General features: G+C 38.7%; 1 protein-coding gene across 2 annotated transcripts in view; it reads left to right on the top strand.

Moving 5' to 3' along the window:
* LOC134640920 (syntaxin-1A-like) overlaps nt 1-19,217 on the top strand; it is a 76,396-nt gene that overhangs the window by 34,522 nt on the left and 22,657 nt on the right. For both annotated transcript variants that reach the window (XM_063493016.1, XM_063493017.1), the window contains exon 4: nt 16,349-16,423. In XM_063493016.1, coding sequence (XP_063349086.1) covers nt 16,349-16,423 — 75 coding nt within the window. The remainder of the gene's footprint in view (nt 1-16,348; nt 16,424-19,217) is intronic.

Below are 19,217 nucleotides of genomic sequence, written 5' to 3'. Positions count from 1 at the left end.
CTTCCCCTTCTGCTCGCTGCAAACTTTCACTGCCCGAGATGTTTCCTCAAGAACTCCACAGGCTTAGATCCTACATTCATACGCACACACATATTGTCATGCATGTAGCCTCTTTGCGGTGTTACTTTCGCCCCTGGATTACACATTATCCCATATCTCAGTTTATCCACCCCTCTGAATGAAGCACAGAAAATTACCTCTGGGGAATTGCAGTATGCTGTTTGTGTGCTTTTTTTTTTATTTTTTATTTTTTTTTATAGCTTGTTTGTAGTTAATTATATGTTTGTGTGGACGGTTTTCTGCAGCTGCGTAGAATAGTAGAAGTTTCACAAATGATGATGGATTCCGTAATCATCTGTGTCATAATGTGTATTAAGCCCATATGTTCTCATGAGTGCATTCCTCTAATGCAGGAAGAGAAGCTGCAAATGCATTTTAAATTTAGAAACATTATTGATTTTCCATTCGCCATTAAATGATTGCATTATTTGTTTTAGCTTGTCGCACTGGTTGTTGGGCACAGCTTCTCATTTTTTGATCAGTGAGGCAGAATATATAACAAAAGGTCAAAGGTCAGCGTTCATTACTTTTCCTACACAGTTGCATCCACGTCCTCCACACTCTGTTAGTCCCGGGAGAGTGTGAAATTTATAGGATACAGTGAGGCATGCAGTTATTTTGAGTTGGGAGTATTCAGGTGTTTTTAAAGCACCTTTTTAATCCACATTAGGGTTTGTGACACTGAGACATTGTGGTTGTTATGGATGATAATCAGTAGCTTTCAGAGATTGTATGTTTTCTAGTAACGCATTACCGCCCGCTGTGGAAACTGGAAGCCACCATTCATATGGTCTGCTGCTTGCTTCACTGCTGCTGAATGTTAAAGTGTGTTCACGAGCTGATAATAGATTACAGTGCATGTTTACAGAAGGTGTTGATGCTGAGCAGAGCTTGATTCTACTGTGCTTTGACACATGGATGTGTTTGCTTGCTTTCCTTCTAATTTCTCATGCCTCTTTATGCTGTGTGACAAGCTGCATATATGCTGCTTTAATAAAAGTATTTACCCATTTAGTTTAAACATCAATTAAATTGAAACTTGTCAAATATAAGGCCAGTTTTTGCAGCTCGACATTGTTTTCCATCGTAGGCTATGTGCAGTTTATTGTTACTGTTTTCATGGCTTGGTCAAGCCATTTAAAAAAGGTCGTCCAAACAGCAGCATTAAATTAACTGAGTGATTTTATTAAATAATACTCAGAAAGTCAGTCAAATTGAAGGGAGATGCTTGGTCCAGGGAAGGTCCTGGCCTTCCAAGGGGGAGTTGGAGACCCAACTAGCAGATCCTGAAACTGCCAGTCACAACCCGATCCATTAAACAAAGACGGTTACAAAAACAGTTGTAAAATTCCCTTTGACATGCTGGGAAAATCCCTCAGCATTTTCTTTTTAACCCTTTATTCATTACATGTCAAGTGTGTATAGCTTTGGAGAGGATGGCCAGCGCTTACTGTTCAGCATCTTGGACATAAATGATAGATTTTATTCATGTGGCAATTAGCAGCAGTGACTCATCATAAATGCAAAGGATTTTACACCCTAAATCAGTGCTAATGTTTCCTTCTCATTATCTGAATGGTTTAATTGCTGATTTTTAAACTGAGGCATGGATTGGATTATCCATGCCTCTCTCCTTACTGTACCTTACTACTAGCACCCATTTTAATTGCATCCACTTGTATTTGAAAAGACAAGAAGGAAAGTAGCTGATCTGCTCAGTTTTTAACAGTTCAGAAAGCTGCACTAACCAGCTGTTAGACACAGAGCTCAAAAAGGGAAAAAAAACAAAAACAAAACAATTTCAGGCTATTTTTTTAGCACTTGACTTTTCAGGTGTCTGGGTTGTTGGGAATAGAAGTAAATCTCAAGATTACCAATCCTTCCATTATCTGTATGTGCTATCCTGTTGCAAAAATGGAGCAGATTGTGGATGATCACTGGACACACCTAGTTGGGAAAGTTGAAGACCATCCCAACCACGCCATTCACCACAGGGAGAATATATTCAAGCCATACTTAGATGACACAGGAAGCCACAAAGTGTTTGGACTCTGGGAGGAATCCTGAGCAGCGAATGTGTGCCAGGCCTGAAGAATGATTGATCCTAGTGCACTTAACATGCCTTCCTGTCCATCTGTCCATTAAAACCATTTGAGACAGACAGCCTGGTGTAAGACCTTGAAGTGGTGCTCCACTAGTAAACAACTTTTAGCATCAAGGTTCATTATTGACCATGCAAAAGCAGTGGTGAATATTTTATCACAGATAGCAAAGTGATGTTAAAACTGATGCAAAACTAGCAGAACACCAGCGAAGGGCCTTTAAATGTTTGTTTTCTCTTAGATCTCCTGGCTGGAGAGTTTTGCATGAATCATAACGCCAGACTCAAACTCATTAGCTGAAATTTATGTAAACAGAGGGACTCGGTCTATTCTGTCAGTGTTCACATTGGTATTTTTTTATACATATTTTGTCACGTGCTGGGAATGTTATCCCTACAATATAACAGTAAGGACGAGTGGTACAGTTGTTAAATGCACCTCAGAAACACAATAAAGCAGTAAACACTTATCTGCACTTGGATGCAGAGAATCTGCCCTTTAACACCGATACTTGAGAGGTTATTTGACAACATTTCTGAGTCTGTTTTTCCAGCCACTTATGCGTTTGCACCCTCTGACATCTCAGCCTCCAATTTGTAAAGAGCATCTTTCCCCTGAATCTTAAAAGTCCTCAACTCACAGCACTGGAGATGCTTGTTTTAATTGCAGCCTGTGAGTGTTACTATTTCTAGTTAGTCAGTTTTTGGTCTGCTCCCACCCTCAGAGTGCTGTTTGCCAAGGCTCCTCCACCCTCAACCAGAATTTGAAAGTGTTGTGTAAGTTCCCCCAGCTTTCTGTATTCTCTTTGTTCTCCCTCAGCTGTCTTTTTCTTTGTGTTTCTCTCTTTTATCACTCTGTTTCCTTTTCTCTTACGTCTCCCTCATTATGTCTGAGCTGAGCTGATGTGGTGCTATAGCCTCCGAAGACATGGCTTTTTACTGTTGAATAATAAGATCTCTATGAAAGTGAGGTTATTGTAATGCGGACTATCGTGTCCAAGAATAGGGACGCATTAAGAGACAATGGAGGTCAAAGGTGGTAAGATAACGTATTCACACAGGGATAAATCAGTCTGAGTGCCTTCTGTCCTCCACTGTAGAGCCAGATCAGCGATGCCATGCAGAGTTAGTGGTCTGATCTGCATTAGTTTCAAAGTGACCATATCATTACCATATTAATTCTTTATAACCCTGACGTATCATCTTGGAAGATGTTGCAGGGCAAAGGGAGGCTCTTGGAGAGAAGGAAATGGTTTGTTAGTAGAGACATAATGAGGTTATGTGCTCTACAGTGAGCGGTAACCAAAGAGATAACATGACCAGTGTTTTCTTGCACCACAGAGTGTATGACATATTCATTTAAACTGAGTTCTGAGATTGAAAATTTTAGATTTTCAGGATTAGTGTTATAGCATCATAAGCTGATTTACAGTTGTGGTCACAAGTTTACATCCACTTATCGTGGACATGAATGAATGAATGAATAGTAATCTTTGGGCTTTTAATGATTTCTTTGAACTGTTCTTTTTCCAGGGTGGAATGACTGTACAGCAAACATGTTTAATGACTTTAGCAAGTTGCAACTTCATCAGATGCTTTTGGAAGAAATTAAAAAAGCTTCTGGCATAATTCTGACTCAATGTTTGACCACTGCTTAGAAAGTGGTCAAACATTGAGAATTTGGAGGTAGTCCTCCTCCTTTATTAATTGATCCACAATATACCAGTACCACTGGAAACAAAACAGAACAGTGTATGATGCTACCACCACCATGCTCTGAGCCATTTGGTTATAATGAGGTATGTTTAGTCTTTGTCTCATCTGACCATAAAACTTTTTGAACGAAGGCATTTGGCTTGTCCGTATGGGCACCTGACTAAAAGAGACTCTGCTTGGTCTGCTGCTAGCAGCAGCTACATTAGATGCTACTTGTAAGAAGTAGGAACCAGTCTAACCAAAGCTAAGATGAGGAGTTGGCTGTAGAGCTTCTCAAGTCATAAAGGTGCATTTATCTGATTTCTTGCAACCTTTTCACGTACACAGCACTAGTCCCCAACAGCTTTATAGAAAGACCCATATTCTCTTTGACGTGCTGTCTGACTGCATTGAAAATCAAATGCGTTATAGTTGTTATGAATGACCGTGCTGGAAGGAAAAAGAGAAAAGTCTGTCGTAGCGATGCAGGGGGCAGGCCCAGTATCATTCAGAATCATTTTTATGACGAGCTCTCCAGGGAGCTATTGATGGTGTTCACTCATTTAACATGAGAAGTGCCGTAAATTGTAGAGTACCAAATTAAAAAAAAAAAAACAGAATGAAGAGTGCAGTTGCCATTTTCTCTTTCCTCCAAACAGTCTTATTTCTTTCCTGTAACACATAGAAAGTTACAGGAAAGAAAGGAGTCCGCACTGAGAGGTTACCAGGGATTTCAAATCTAACCCAGGAAAGGAAGGAAGGAGCTCTATTTTTAAACACTTCTTTTATGCATAGTACTTTAGTGGTTAAATTGTAACTGTGCTTTCAGTTTGCCATTATCCATGTTAGGACAGCATTTCTGGAGTAAGGCAAATGTCAGTAATATTTGAGGGATGAGCTCACACTGTCTCTCTGAAACATCAGGCATCTGGACTCTAGACGATCAATAAGTGGAGCAAACACACAAAGGACTGGTAATATATTTACAGAGAGACAGAGAGAGAGAGATGAAGAAGAAGATAAATAGCTGCAAGTTAGAGATTGGAATGGCACCAATTGACCCTGCATCAAAGAGGAGGAAACAGAAGCAGCTTGGTATCTTGTCAGTGTCATGTTACCCATGTTATGTGAAGAGCAACCTCGGATTGTGTTTTGATGAAGGGTTAAACACTCCTGCTGTAATAGTTCATGTAGGCTAGAAGCTTAATGTTGGAAAGAATTCTGGGATCTTTTTCTCAGTTCACATGATACGATTTCATGATCACCTTTGAGAAAAGTGATATGATGATAAGAACATGCTCACTGCAGGATGTTTGCTTTTTGATTCAAAGCTTTAATTGAGATATCATCAGTCTGATAATCAGGAACAGTCTCACACTGATAGCTTAAAGTTAAAGGAAAAATTTTTGGAATTATTTCTACAGTGATATTAAATTTTTTATTGCCAACAGCTGAAGAAATCAATACTGATGTTGTCTTTGCATGGCAAAGTATTGCTAGTGTGGCATAAACTTTTACATTTTGCTTTTTTCATTCTAATCCACTTTTCTCTACTGTTTTTGAACGTTTATCATTATTGTTTTTTTGGGCTTTTTGCACCTTTTATTATGACAGGAACAGTTGAGAAAGCAGGGAAAGAGGGGAAGACACACAGCAAATTGCCCAGAGCACTGCATTAGCCTTGTGTTGTATGCATTTCCACCCTAACTTGATGAGCTTAATGGTGTTCTGCTCCACTGTTTTATATGTCACGTGATGTCTTGGTCAGGAACAGTTATTATTAAGATATTACTAAATACTCCCGTAACAGATTTTACAAAATGAGCATTTCAAATCTCCACCGTTCTGGTTGTTAAGTCATCTATCTCTGTGATTGTTGGTCCACTGTGAAAAAGGTCATTGACTTGCCTGGTGTGTGTGTGTGTGTGTGTGTGTGTGTGTGTGTGTGTGTGTGTGTGTGTGTGTGTGTGTGTGCTTCTCCTTTTTTTTTTTTTTTTTTTTTGTTGTCTTTTTAAATTAATTAATTTTGCCAGTGGAGATCTGCAGTGTTTACACATGGGAGAAACGGTTTGTTTATTTAACCAATTTAATCATGTGTGTGTTGTAACAGTGTGTTGTAAGTTGTAAATGACTGCATACTTTAATACCTAGACTGAAATTGGGAAGCGTTAACTGAGCATGCCTGTCTGATCTGTTTTGTTTCTGCTTAATCTTCTCAATAATTAGTAAAATAGCCAACAATATCATCAGACGCTTAAAAGAGCTATTCGAAGGAAAGACAGTTACTGTGATTTTTAACAAAACCTGACAAATTGTAAAAGCAGATGAATGAAGTGGGAACCCAGATCCAAGGGAAACTTAATAGATCTGGGTGGGAAATTACACAGATGGCTAAAAGGCAAAGACGAGAAGTAAAAGATGCACAAAAAGTGGTTACCAAATTAAACAGGATGTTACTATAAAACAGACATAAAAAAGAGATGCATAAACAAACAACGGCAGATAAAGATGTTGAAACAGGATACTAGATGTACAAACGACAAAATGTGAAACAAAAAACTGCAACAAAACTTAAAATCATAAGACTGCTCTGCGGTGAATAAATTGATTATAGCTCGAGTAATCAGAGTAACGTGAGTGTAAATCCTGCATAAAGGTAATTTTATTACCCTTCAAAACAAATTCATTCCTGTGTTTCCTGCGTGTATTTGATATGTGCTCACACTGTTCTTCTCCGAGCTTCTACATTTCTCCGTGCCTTGTAGCGTCTCTCTCGCTCTCCTTCCCTCTGTCACTTTGAAACAATCTGAAGCTGGCGAGAGGACTGACTGCAGACATCGCCATAGCAACACAGTCTTAATGATGGCAACAAGCATGACCTGAAGATTTCATTTGAGAGCGTCTGGAAGAGGGATGGAGTGTGATGCCACAGCTCAATTGACTCCTCAGTTTTGCCCTCTAATTTGCTTCCCTCTCTCCTCTCCCTCTGCTTATTCATCAGCTCCTGTACTCTTCCTCTTTTCACACAGTCAGTAATGAGGCTGAATAGACACTTGATTCAGCAGCTTGGCCTCCTCTGTTTGGTAACCACAAGCGGGAAATCTAATCTAACTCCTTAGCACACGCAGAGGATGCACACACACAAACACATCACACACAGCCTGAAACAAAACTCAGTTTATGGTATTTTCTCTGTAATACTGGTAGCTGACCTCATCGAACAGGTGACCAGAGGTTGCTATGGTTACACAGAACCGAGAGACACGCTTGTTAATAACCTCACACCCCTCTGAGTTTCTGAAGTAGTGCAAACACATGAATAAGTGGGCACAACGATGAACCTAAACTGCAGTAGGGGGGGAAAAAAATCCACAAATTAAAAGGCTCTTCATTTTATTGAAGATAAATGGGTATAATAACAAATTTCTTGCAATCTATGATGTTTAACTTCCATTCAGATTGATTATTGAAGTTGGGAAGATCTGTGCCATCATTTAAACGAAATCATTTGCAGGCTCTTTTGTATCTGACAGTCAGACTGCAAGTAAAAGATGGACATGACCATTATGACATCGCTCATTGTTTTGGGGAAGTCACGCCTTGAAACTGAGCATCTTCCCATTTTGATGTTTGATCAGAAAACTGAGAAACTGCAACTTGTCAGTCACTTATTAGGTGCACGCTAAAGCGTTCCCGCCCTTGTCACCCTTTTTGGCTTTAATAGAGAGCATAAAATCCAAACTGAGCATCACACTGTATTCAGTAATAATTGAAACTTATGATTGAGTAACTGGAGGTCATAGATCACATGAGCAGTGACAGCCTTTCTTATAGACTGTCATACAACCAAACTTTGCAGCTTGGCATTTTCGCCGGTGCCCATTGGAAAGAATACAGATTTAACGATCTTATGCATTCCCTTACTTTTGCCATCCCAGAAGCTATGTCCATATTTTCTTCTGCTTCTTCATCTGCTTGTTAATCAAAGCTTTGCACTGTCCTCCCATTGACCACATCATCCAACATAATGTGTGCGTCCTTTGAATCTGCTCTTTTTCCTGCTCCTGGTCTTTATACAGCCAGTCTGTTTTTGCTGGAATAGCTTGCTTTTCTGATTTGTGAAATGCGCCCACAAATTTACATATATATTTTATTTCTCCCTGAGTTTGTCTTATCACAAACTCGGCAGAAGTAGTTGTGTGTGGCTTAATTAGCAAGAGAAACACACACCGAGGAGAAGAAGGCATCATTTTCTATTCAGTCCTACACAACTGTCCAGTTCTCTGAGTTTGAGATTTGCTGTTTGTCTACATAAATATGACATCAGCAGATTTTATTTCTAGTTCTAAAACTCATAGAACCCAATTAAACCATGAATTTACAATATTATACTTTTTTACATATTTTTTACCCTCAAACAGAGACGATTGAAGTAAAAATGATTCTATCACTATCACGCGCTTGAAAAGGTGCGATTTTTGAAGGCAGACATTCTCTGGTTTGTTGTTCCCTTTTTCAAACGTGAAAAAACCCTCTGTGAATGGTTAGCGAGTGTTTGCAGGCAATTCAGTGTCTTCCATGCAAACTACAAGCGGCTGCAGCAATCTGCTAGTGGCCAAAGCAATCGCAGAGAGATTTTAGGCTTAGTGTGCCATGTCTCTTCTTGCAAACAGTTTTACCTACTGACTACCAGCAACCTCAACCAACCGCTCACAAACATCACATCACAACCTGTTACTCAGGCCTACAGGTTTATTTCAAGTTGTAATCATTTATGAATGAGCACAATGTTTTTATTTCAAGAACAATCAAAATCCCAACACATTTTAGAAAGTAAGAGTTATGAGGAATTCATGCTAATCAGACTGGAAAATGATACAAATCTGTCTCTAAAGAGTTTAGATTTCACCCGTCCACAGTCAGACAGATTGAAGTTCAAGACTCCCAAACGAGTAAAGACCTTTACACATTGATTAATGTTCATGAGTCAACGATCAAAAGAAACTGGTGTGTATGTGAAGACTGCAAGAAGCTCATCTTGCAGTTTGCTTACGATCGCATGAAGAATCCATAAAGCTGTTTGAACAATGTTTTATGAACCGATGAAATTAATATGAAAAAACTTTGTTTGGAGAAAAGGAAAAAGACAGCACTCCAGCATGAACACTGCCATTGTCATAGTATTATCATGGTTTGGGTTTATTTTGCTACAACTGTGCAAGAATAGCTGCCCATGATTGATAGAGCAAGACATTTTGAAATATTATAGCAATTCTAAGGATGATGTCTGTGAACTGAATCTTACCAGCAGGCTTTGCAGCAAGACAGTAACCCTCAGCACATCAGTTGTATTACCAAAGAAAAATAACAATGGTGTTTTAGAACAACCAAGTCAAAGTCCTGACCTTAAGCCAGCAGAAATGTTGTTAAATGTCCTGAAGTGAGCAGTTCATGTGTGGAAACCAACCATCTCAAATGTGAATGTGTTCAGCTATTGCGGCACAAGTTGGCTCCACCAGATACTGAAGCAGAGTTTCTTGTGCCTTTTCTTCCTCACATATCTGTGAGAATCTATGTAAAGTCTGTTTTGGTTTCATTTGTTTATTTTTTTATTTACACACATATTCACAACATATAGCTGTTGTCAATAGTGAGACTTGCTATATTGACATTAAAAATGAGGGATGACACAGAAGGTTAGCCCCCAGCTGCCTGATGTTATGTATCGCTGATCTATTCAGTCCTACACAACTGAAACTAGTCAGCCTTATGAAGAAGTGTGCACATGTCCACATGCCTTGAAGCTCTCAGCCCACCACCTTAGTGTTTGACCCTGACAAACTCAGTATTTGCTGTTGCCACTGGCAGCAAAATTAATTGCAAGCGATATAGGCTTATTCAAACACATACCAAGGATCTAGTGGGTCTGAGTGTTTCTATTACAATTACTTGTGAATTTGAAATTCCCTTGTTCCCAATTGCTCATTTCCTGAGTGGAGTAGCTATTTCTTTTCTTGGTACCCTAACTTGTGCTTTATTTTTTTCTTTTTTCTTCTTAAAAACATTGGTAGGTTATTATTTATTGTAGCTGGAGAGTGTTGGTATGGTAGACTTACATTAATTCTGTGTTTTTTCCCACCTTTAAGTTCTTTTGTAAAATAGAGACTTACAAATGTAAATGAAGGGACAAAATACATGATCTCACTTTATATGCATAGTCACTTTAAATGCATCACATTTCAAAAAGACGTTTGAATATATCCTAAAAAAAATTTTTTTGTTTCATTTCGTTTACTGAAACAGGTATTTTCTGACATTTCTTAAACACAATCTCCTGCAAGGATGTGCGTCTGGATCAGTGATACACGGCATGAAAAGGCTTTTAAGGCTTGAGCTTTAAGGAAGTCTTTGATACAATAAATTTATTGTTGGCTCTTTTTTTTTTTTATTATTTATTGGCAAAAAAAAATAGATTCAGATTTATTCTTGATATGTTTGAAGCTAGACTTTAGGGTCATCAGTGTGTTTTCTGGCCATGTAATGAAAATGTTCCACTTTGCTGTTTAAGAACAAACAAAACAAAAAAGCTGCATGTGAAATGACACCTATCAGCCAGCACTCTGTGTGTCCACAGCTTTGTCTCACTGAGCTGTACGTACCACAGGCTGATGTCTGCTGATATGGAAATGCATCTGTTAAGCAGATTAAAGTCTTGTAGTGCTTTGCTCATCAGTGTATAAATGGTTTACCATCTTTTGCATTATCGCATCAGTGAGGGTTTGTTTGAATGAGCTCCTGATTAGGATTTAGATGAAATAGTATGTATTATTCAGTGTGACTAAAATCCAAATATAACATTCTCCTTTCAGAGTTCAGTTTGCCATCCATGTGGGCTTTTCTGACTGTTCGTAATCATTAAAATGATATCCCAGACTGCCATGAGGAGCATTCATATAATATGGATCTGCATTTTAGCTTCAGAGGAAGAGATGATGATGATTTCACATTTCTCAGTTTCTTTCCCATCAGAGATATGTGCAAATATTATATTTCAGTAATTGAACATGTAGCAGTGATTGAAGTATTCCTCGTACTGTGTAATCAAATTATCCACTGAGGCTGTGTCTCTAATTGGGTGCAGATGTTTAGCACGAATTTCAGTTTAGTGGGGCTAAAACTGGCCGTTATTTATCGTTGTGATTTATTCAGCTTTAAAAAGGAGGGAACTACACAGAAACAAACTCATTAGAAAGAACTACTGCAGGCGGTTTGGTTTGATTGAATAGGTTGACCGGAATAACTTTTTAGAAGAATCTTTTATGTATGCTGGCCTCCTACAGCTTGTTAACATATGGAGATTTGGTTCTTTTATGGCATTAAGATGATAAATGAGTTTCTCACCCCCTTGCAATGTGCTAAAAATGGCAGTTAATGCTCCAGGGTAGTGTGTGTGTGTGTGTGTGTGTGTGTGTGTGTGTGTGTGTGTGTGTGTGTGTGTGATAGAGAGAGGGAATATGTGTGAAAGCTTTTCCATTTTCTCTGACTTTTTTTTTCCTCCCCTCCGTAGTGAAAATTGAAGCAATGGGTAGCACTTTACTTTAACCCTTAAACAGCATTTGTAAGCTAATACTAATTTGCATTAGGGCAGTTGTAAGAAGATTTAAGTGGAATTTGCAACAGCTCCTGTGGACTCCTGTAAGTGGATGCACCTGTGTAAACACAATAAAGCTTTGATGTGTACCAAACTTGTGGAAATGGCAGTTTTCATTGTCACATTTCATCCTGCTATACTTTAAAAAGTAACTGGTGGCTGAAAGAAACACTAAATACCAAGATACTGTTGACTTGGCCTCCAAACTGTCAAGTTCTCAGACCTATTGAGCGTTTTAGGGAAGGTTAATAGAACAATAGAACAGGTAGCGTCAGCAGAGATCCTGCACAACAACTTGCAGGACTCAAATGATTTGGATTTCCAGATGAAACCAGAGGTGTTCTGTCCATGCCCTGATGGGTCAGGTTGTTTTGGCATCATAGAGGCGGCAATTTAAAAAAAATCTCCAAAGAACATTGGGCAACAATTCCTACACAGTGATGTGACAAACTCACAATTATCACAGATCTTGATTGGAGTTCTTTTATCTGGTTTATGAGGGAAGTGCTTTTTCACACAGGGTCAAGTAAGGTCGAAGAGCTTTTTTTGTCCTTTAATAAATGAAATAATCCTTTCAAAACTGCATTTTGTATTTATTCAGGTTATGTTTTTCTAAATTTTAGCATCTGTTTGATGATCTGACACATTTAAGTGTGATAAATATGCACAAAACTAAGAAGCCAGGAAGGAAGCGAATACTTTTTCACAGCACTGTAAATGTTATTATCTCCCTGCTACTTCCTCCACTGCTGTCATTGTCATAAAGCAAATAATTAACCACGTACTTTCTAATATGAGGCCATGCAATTATTTCACTGTAACAGCGAAATAGCATGCCCTAAATAAATTGAGGTTAATTGAGGTTGTGTTGGTGATGAATGCACATGGAAAAAAAATATGAAAATGTAGATCCATATATGAAAAAAGATGAATCATCTTCTGTGTATGATTGGATGATGGATGTATTCAGCCTTTAAACAGGCAATGGTTAATGCTTCAGTGGCCCTTCTACATGAAAAAAGCCACAAATTTGACTGCTAGAGAATATAAAATGTATTTCCAGTGCTTTTTTCACATTTGTGATAACCTGAAGCAAAATGAAAATGTTTGCCTCAGCTGAAAGTATCATGAGCAACAGTTGGTTCTTCAGTTTATTATAAAAACATGACGTGGAAAGCACTCGAGTGGGCCCTTCACTGCTGCTGACTTTTGAAGGTTTCACTGAAGAGAAAAACTTCCTTTGTGCTCACAAAATAAAGTGTTAAACATGCCCATGGATGGCTGGATAGAAGGGTGAAGGCATCATTCTTCGTTTCTTTATGTTCTCCATTTAGTGCTGACCTTCCCTTTCTGTGAATCCTCATGAGTGCCCTGTTCCAAGAACCTCACTCTCTTCAGCAAATGATGCCAACTTTGGTCCCTCTTGTAAACAGTTGAACGTAAAAATGTGGCTGATTATCATACACTTAGGCTACTGTTGCGCGTTCAGAAAATTTAGAGTAGCACATTAAAGACAGTAGGTTATGCCTATTGCAATCCTAGGCAATCTAATGACTAGCCAGCATGAGAAGGTATGACAAGAGAAATTTGACCTTTTTCCCTGTTCGACCAAAGTTAATCACTTTGCTGTATTCTGTTTCCTATAACATATTATACTGATTTGACTTGAAACTAGCAAATGTTTCAAGTCTTCATCGTTGATCAAAGCTACATCAATTGTTCCAGTTCTAGTACCCGCTGTTTTCTCCATTTGAACATTTTTTACGTATTAAACGATCAGTATAAACTACCGGAAGAGATTTTAAATGTATTAGTAACTCCATCATCTATATCAAATATATACAGTATATACTAAATTCATCCTGTTGTAGGCTAAATTTGTCATCCATTGTGATTTGACTTATAGCTACGATCATTAAAATAGAAAATCTTTGTCCTCACCAGGGGGCAAAGTAGGAAACTTTGTAGGACCAGGACAAAATCATTACTTTGGCACATAAACTAATGCCTTGATTTTTCTTCATGGCAATGCACTGTCGGAAAAAGAAATGGTACCTATTGCAGTTAACATGTGCAAGCCCCTTAGGCAGGGCTCTAGCCTAATTTTTTGCTACGGTTGCACAAAAGTTAGGCGCACCCAAATTTTTCAACCACATTGCTTAACACCGCAGTTTTACATGTGCACTTTTTTGTGGGGAAAATTGCTGTCCATAAAGACAATATTGATTTGTAAATGATTAACTAACAATCTTGTGCTTGTGCTTAAAGTGCATTGGCACTCTTTGGTAATATTGTGGGTAATGTTAAACTTAATCATCACATCGGCCTCCTCTGACGACCCGTTTGCTGCTGCCTGCCGCTGAAAGGCAGTGGGGAGAGGGAACACTTGGGCAGTGCATTTATTGCAGCATATAATGTGTTTTGTGGATACACTGTGCTTTTTCAGCATTCAAAGATTGATGGATATGAATTTCAGATGGATCAGGCCTTAACTTAACAAAAAAGTTATTAATCGTTCTTTTCATCTTTTCTCATTACCCAAAGCTACATCCACTTCTGTCGGGCCTAGGCTACTCACTAAGGTTGGGTATCATCACTGATTTCTATAATCCATTCAATTCCGATTTACAAGGTCCCGATTCGATTAAATTTTGCCTCAGACAGTCAGAAATATTATAATTCTGATCATTTATCAGTACTGACACTAGACTTTATCAGAGATGTGAACATCACAGCTGATGTCTTTGTGTCAAAGTAACTGAGAATAAAACACAGAAAAACATGAAGGAGATGTTCCTGGCCTGAGTTTTTATAGTAGATAACCTTAAAAATATTCTGCAATTTTGCATAATTTTAAAGAGTTTAAATTTCTTCAGTATTGAACAGCAGAAATTAGGCTTTCCTGTCTGAGGACATTTAAGTATAAAAAAAACCCCAAACAAACCAGCGGCTGACAGCGCTGTAAACAACGGTAGACTGGTGGGCAATAAGCAAATGAATAATACAGAAAACAGATTTGAGATGGGAAACTGTTCTTGAAGTACACAGAGAGAGAGAGAGAGCTGTGCATGAAGTGTGATCTTTATCGTGGTGGAAGCAAAAATGCGTCTGGACTTCTTGGAAAGAAGCATTTTCTTTCCAAGCTCCTTAGACTACAATGACCTGGATGACTGAGAACCTTCACAGACAAAAATGCAAAAGTCAGAGGGAATTCATGACGACGTTTATCAAATGTGAAGCGTAGTTTGCTGCTGGTTCAGTGAATTTTGGTTGGAGAGAGACAAAATCTGCTGCTCAGAAGCTAGCACAAAAAGACGTAACGACAGCGCGGACCCGACGCATCAGAATCAGTGAGCTGTCGGCTTTTAGCCCCGACGGCGTGTCCGTGTACGGGCCGTCGGGTGAGAAAGCCGAGAAAGAGAAAGCCGATTCTGATGCGTCGGGTCCGCGCTCTGTGTTTACGTCTTTGTGCAGAATCCGTTTACCTGCTCTCATTGTTGAAATAGTTTTGTGAGCTTTAACCTGAGATTCTGGCGTTTCTGGCCAAATACATTTATATTTAAAAGTCAATTCAGGATTTAATGAATCGATATGGCTTTATTCAAGCTACTCACCTTTCTATCTGCCTGCACTTTCAACTGGACCACGGCCAATCAGAGAGGTCCCGCCCCTGACTATCTTTGATTGGTTTAGACCACGATAGGGGCATAATGTGTGTCTGCTGTTGACCACACGGAGACTTTCAGAGTTGCGTAGTCTTTTTTTTTTAACTCTAACATTTGGTCGCAAGATTTTTTTAAGTCGCAACATTGAAAAATTTTGTGGCATTTGCGACCAAATTGGTCGCACTCTAGAGCCCTGCCCTTAGGGTCTCCACCACTATTTGTGTGGCCATACTTTACCTTGTAGTGATCGTCAGGAGATGAAGGATGTGGACCCAAATGCAAACACTGACGACAGCGTAGCTATGAGGAAGTTTATTAATAAAGGAAAACAAAACACAAACCAAAGCAGAGCCTGGCAGGGAACAGCTATGAAATAATAATACAAGGAACAAAAACCTGTGACTAGAAACCTGAGACGTTGAACCTGAAAACATGGAGAGAGACACCGCAGAAATACAGGGGATGACCCGCAGACAAACCAGCAACTAACAGAGGCAGACACAAGGCTTAAATACACAAAGGGATAACGAGGGAATGAAACACAGAAGGAGAGCACAGCTGGGAGTAATGTGACATGATGAGACCATGGGGAAGCAAAACTCAATACACTGACAAAGGACACGGATTTCAAAGTAAAACAGGAAACACAACACAGAGACACGGACATGACTAGGGGAGACAGCAACCATGGAACACCGAAATCAGAAGACTAAGAACTTCAACACTAAAAAACAGGAACTGATAAATCACGAGTAAATTAAAGTTCAATAGTAATACAGAAAACAAAACACTGGGTCATAGACCCAGAACCGTGACATGTAGTGGTCCTGCCACTCTTTGGCTCTGTACCGGCTCCACACTCATTGATCCGTATCTTTGTGTCTCTATAATATAAATGTGAATATTTAACAGTGTAAACCTGGAAAGAAGACGAAAGACTGCAAGAGAAAAGGGAGGATGTAGTTACTCCCTATAGAAAAGAAGCATTAAGAAGGATGAGTTGTGCTGCTGTGGACTGAAAGTGATGAATGTTTGTCTCTGTTGGGAGCGACACTTCCTGTGTGTCAGTGTGGAGTCGGTGCCTGTGAAATCGTATTTCCCAGTGGTTTATGTGCTTGGCTGAGTTGGTATATAATCCACTAACACATCCTCTCCTTTTGTCTCATCTCCTCTCAGAAACTAAAGCTGAACTTGAGGATCTTATGGCAGACATCAAGAAGTTGGCCAACAAAGTACGCTCCAAGTTAAAGAGTGGGTATACTTTGTTTCTCTTTTCGCCTGCCAGAGCCACTACTAACATTATTTTCTATGCTGCTTCAACTTTTTGCATTTGTTTAATTTATTTAAATGTGCCTTGTTCTGAGAATTAGTGACCAGTTGGTTCCCAAAACTCTGACTGGCATCCAAAAATTATTGCACTTTTGAGTATGACAGGGTTTTAATGTAATAAATGCTTAAAATTGTTTTATTATCTCCAAGGATGTGAGGAATTTTCTAATAACTGTGAATGAAACAACCAGGAATAAAATGTTTAATTTCTATCTCTTTTTAAAGCAAAAAGTCAGAAATATTTTAAGGTTGCAGTTTCTCAGATGTGAGAATTTGCAGCTTTTCCTTGACTTACATCAATGTAAACTGAAAAATGAAGGCTTTGGACTGCCAACATGGGACTATAGAGATTCTGACAAGCATTTTCAATGTGTTAGCAAATTGAATATCTTAAATTCATACATTGCAGAGACCAATTAACTGGTTAATGACAATGTAAAATAATTTTCTTGCCCTGTTTATTATATGTGCACAGTGGTTTATCTCGTGGTCCTGGTACTTTCTGAGGATTGGAGAGATGGTAACAAGCGAGACACAATGAGACAGTGAACTGTATAGCATTTGGCAGCTGACAGACGACTTGGTTTACACTCATAGATTCAGTTCTTCAGTGGGCAGAGGGATTAGTGTCACTCACCACAGAGGTGGTGGCTGTGATTCATATGCATGAACGAATACAAAGTTTTATTCACACTTGTACGTAGACACCGACTAAATTTACAGTAGCATGCTGTTTGTTGGCAGAATATCACACACCCATCATGTATAAATAGTATCTGTGTGTGTTTGAGAGCGGATTGTAATCTTCTCATTCTAAGATTTCTCTCTAACCTTTCCACCTTTTTTGTTTATCTTGCTGAAATTACATCAGTTTCTTATTCCCTTTCTTTCCTATTCTTGAATATTTTCTCATAATATTTATGTGGCATTTCTGAAACTGTGTCATGAAAACTTCTGTATCCACTAAACAGAACATTTTCAGTAACCTCTTACACTTTTTTAGATATTGTAAAGAAATAACTGTATACTGTGTATTAAAGGAAGATAAAATATATACTTCGGTGTACAGAACTAGAAGATGATTGCCTTATCCTTCATCTGGCATGCCTACAGCCTGGAGACACAAAGATAAGCACACATATATGTATTGGGATGCACACGCTTGACAAAGTGCTGTCAGGCAGAACAGGCCTTGCATCATAGGCCTCTGTGTCACTCCAGTTCACGTCATTTGATGCCACGGGATACCTTTGTGTTGCTGCTTTCTGTGTGTTTCACTGAGTGACCTCAGAGTGCACCCTATGATAGATCCTGAAGAGGGAGCAACAGCAGTTACTTTTTATATATAGTAGGAGAAATAATTATTTGAACTCCTGGTGAATAATGCACACCTGTCCTGACCTCTTCACCACCATGGGCAACATCAAATAGCTGTCAAAGGACATCAGGTACAAATTTAGACCTGCATAAGGCTGGAAGGGGCTAAAATACCGTCAGCAAGAAGCTTGGTGAACACTATGTAAATAAAATTGAATTGAAGTTGACAGCTGTTGGTGCAATAATTTGGAAATGGAATAAATATAAAATGACCATCAGTTACCCTCATGGGTCATGGGGTCAGAATGATCATGAGAAAAGTGGTGGATCAGCACAAAACTACACCAGCGGAGATTATTCATGATCTAAAAGCAGTTGGAACCACAGTCACTCAGAACACCATTCATTACACAGCATGACAAAGACCGAAAACATGTCGTCAAGGCTACAATGGAGTGGCTAAATAAGAAGCACCTTGAGGTCATGGCGTGGGCTTGCCAGACCTCAGTCGGTAGAAAACCTGTGGAGGGGGCTGAAACGGCAGAAATCTAAAGGATTTAGAGTTTCTGTAAAGAGGAGTGAATCAAAATCCCTCCTGAAATCTGTGCAAAGCTGATGACCAAGAACAATTAAACAGCTTACCGCTGTGTTCACAAACAAAGTGTTCTCCACCAGTTTTGCTTCAGGATCAAATGCTCATTTCAATCAATGACATGCAATTCAATCTATATATTTTATGTAATGTGTTTTTTCTGATATTATGTCTCCCTCCATTAAAATGAAACTACTATAAAAAATCTTTTGTAAGTGAGCAAAACTACAAATTTTGCAGACGACCAAATAATTATTTTCTCCACTGTATTTCATGTGTATTCTTTAACAATTATGAATAATTCAAAATTTCTTTGCAAACAGACAACAGATGGTTCAGCGGTCAATCTTGGTCTTTTTGAATTATGGTCATTTTGGTAAATCAAAATGAACATAAAGTTATTATATTAATTGCTGCTGAAGTTCTGCAAGCTCTTGTGGAAGTCAAGACAACTGGCTCAATGCAGTTTTGTTTTTATTTATTTGAAGTAGTTGTTTGAATCTGGCATTTTATCATCAGCATAATCACAACAACATAACATAGTCACTTGGCAACGTTGCTTTTACATTGGAATATAACCAGAAAAAAGCCAGTTGAGTTAAGTCTCCTATTGCAAAGAGACTGACTCGAATTAATTGCAATGTGTTGTTCGAATTTTATAGTTGATGTCAATTATTTGCAAGACTGCTACTTGCAATTAGTGGACAAAAGCAGAAAGAAAATACTGGAATCACCAGGCAACCACTGATTTATTTATTTTTAATTCATTGTAAGGTGACTGCAGTCTTATTTTTGCTTTAGAGTGAC

The sequence above is a fragment of the Pelmatolapia mariae genome, linkage group LG14, assembly GCF_036321145.2.
Source record: "Pelmatolapia mariae isolate MD_Pm_ZW linkage group LG14, Pm_UMD_F_2, whole genome shotgun sequence".
NCBI lineage: Eukaryota > Metazoa > Chordata > Actinopteri > Cichliformes > Cichlidae > Pelmatolapia > Pelmatolapia mariae.
This window is presented reverse-complemented; position numbering and strand designations above follow the sequence as displayed.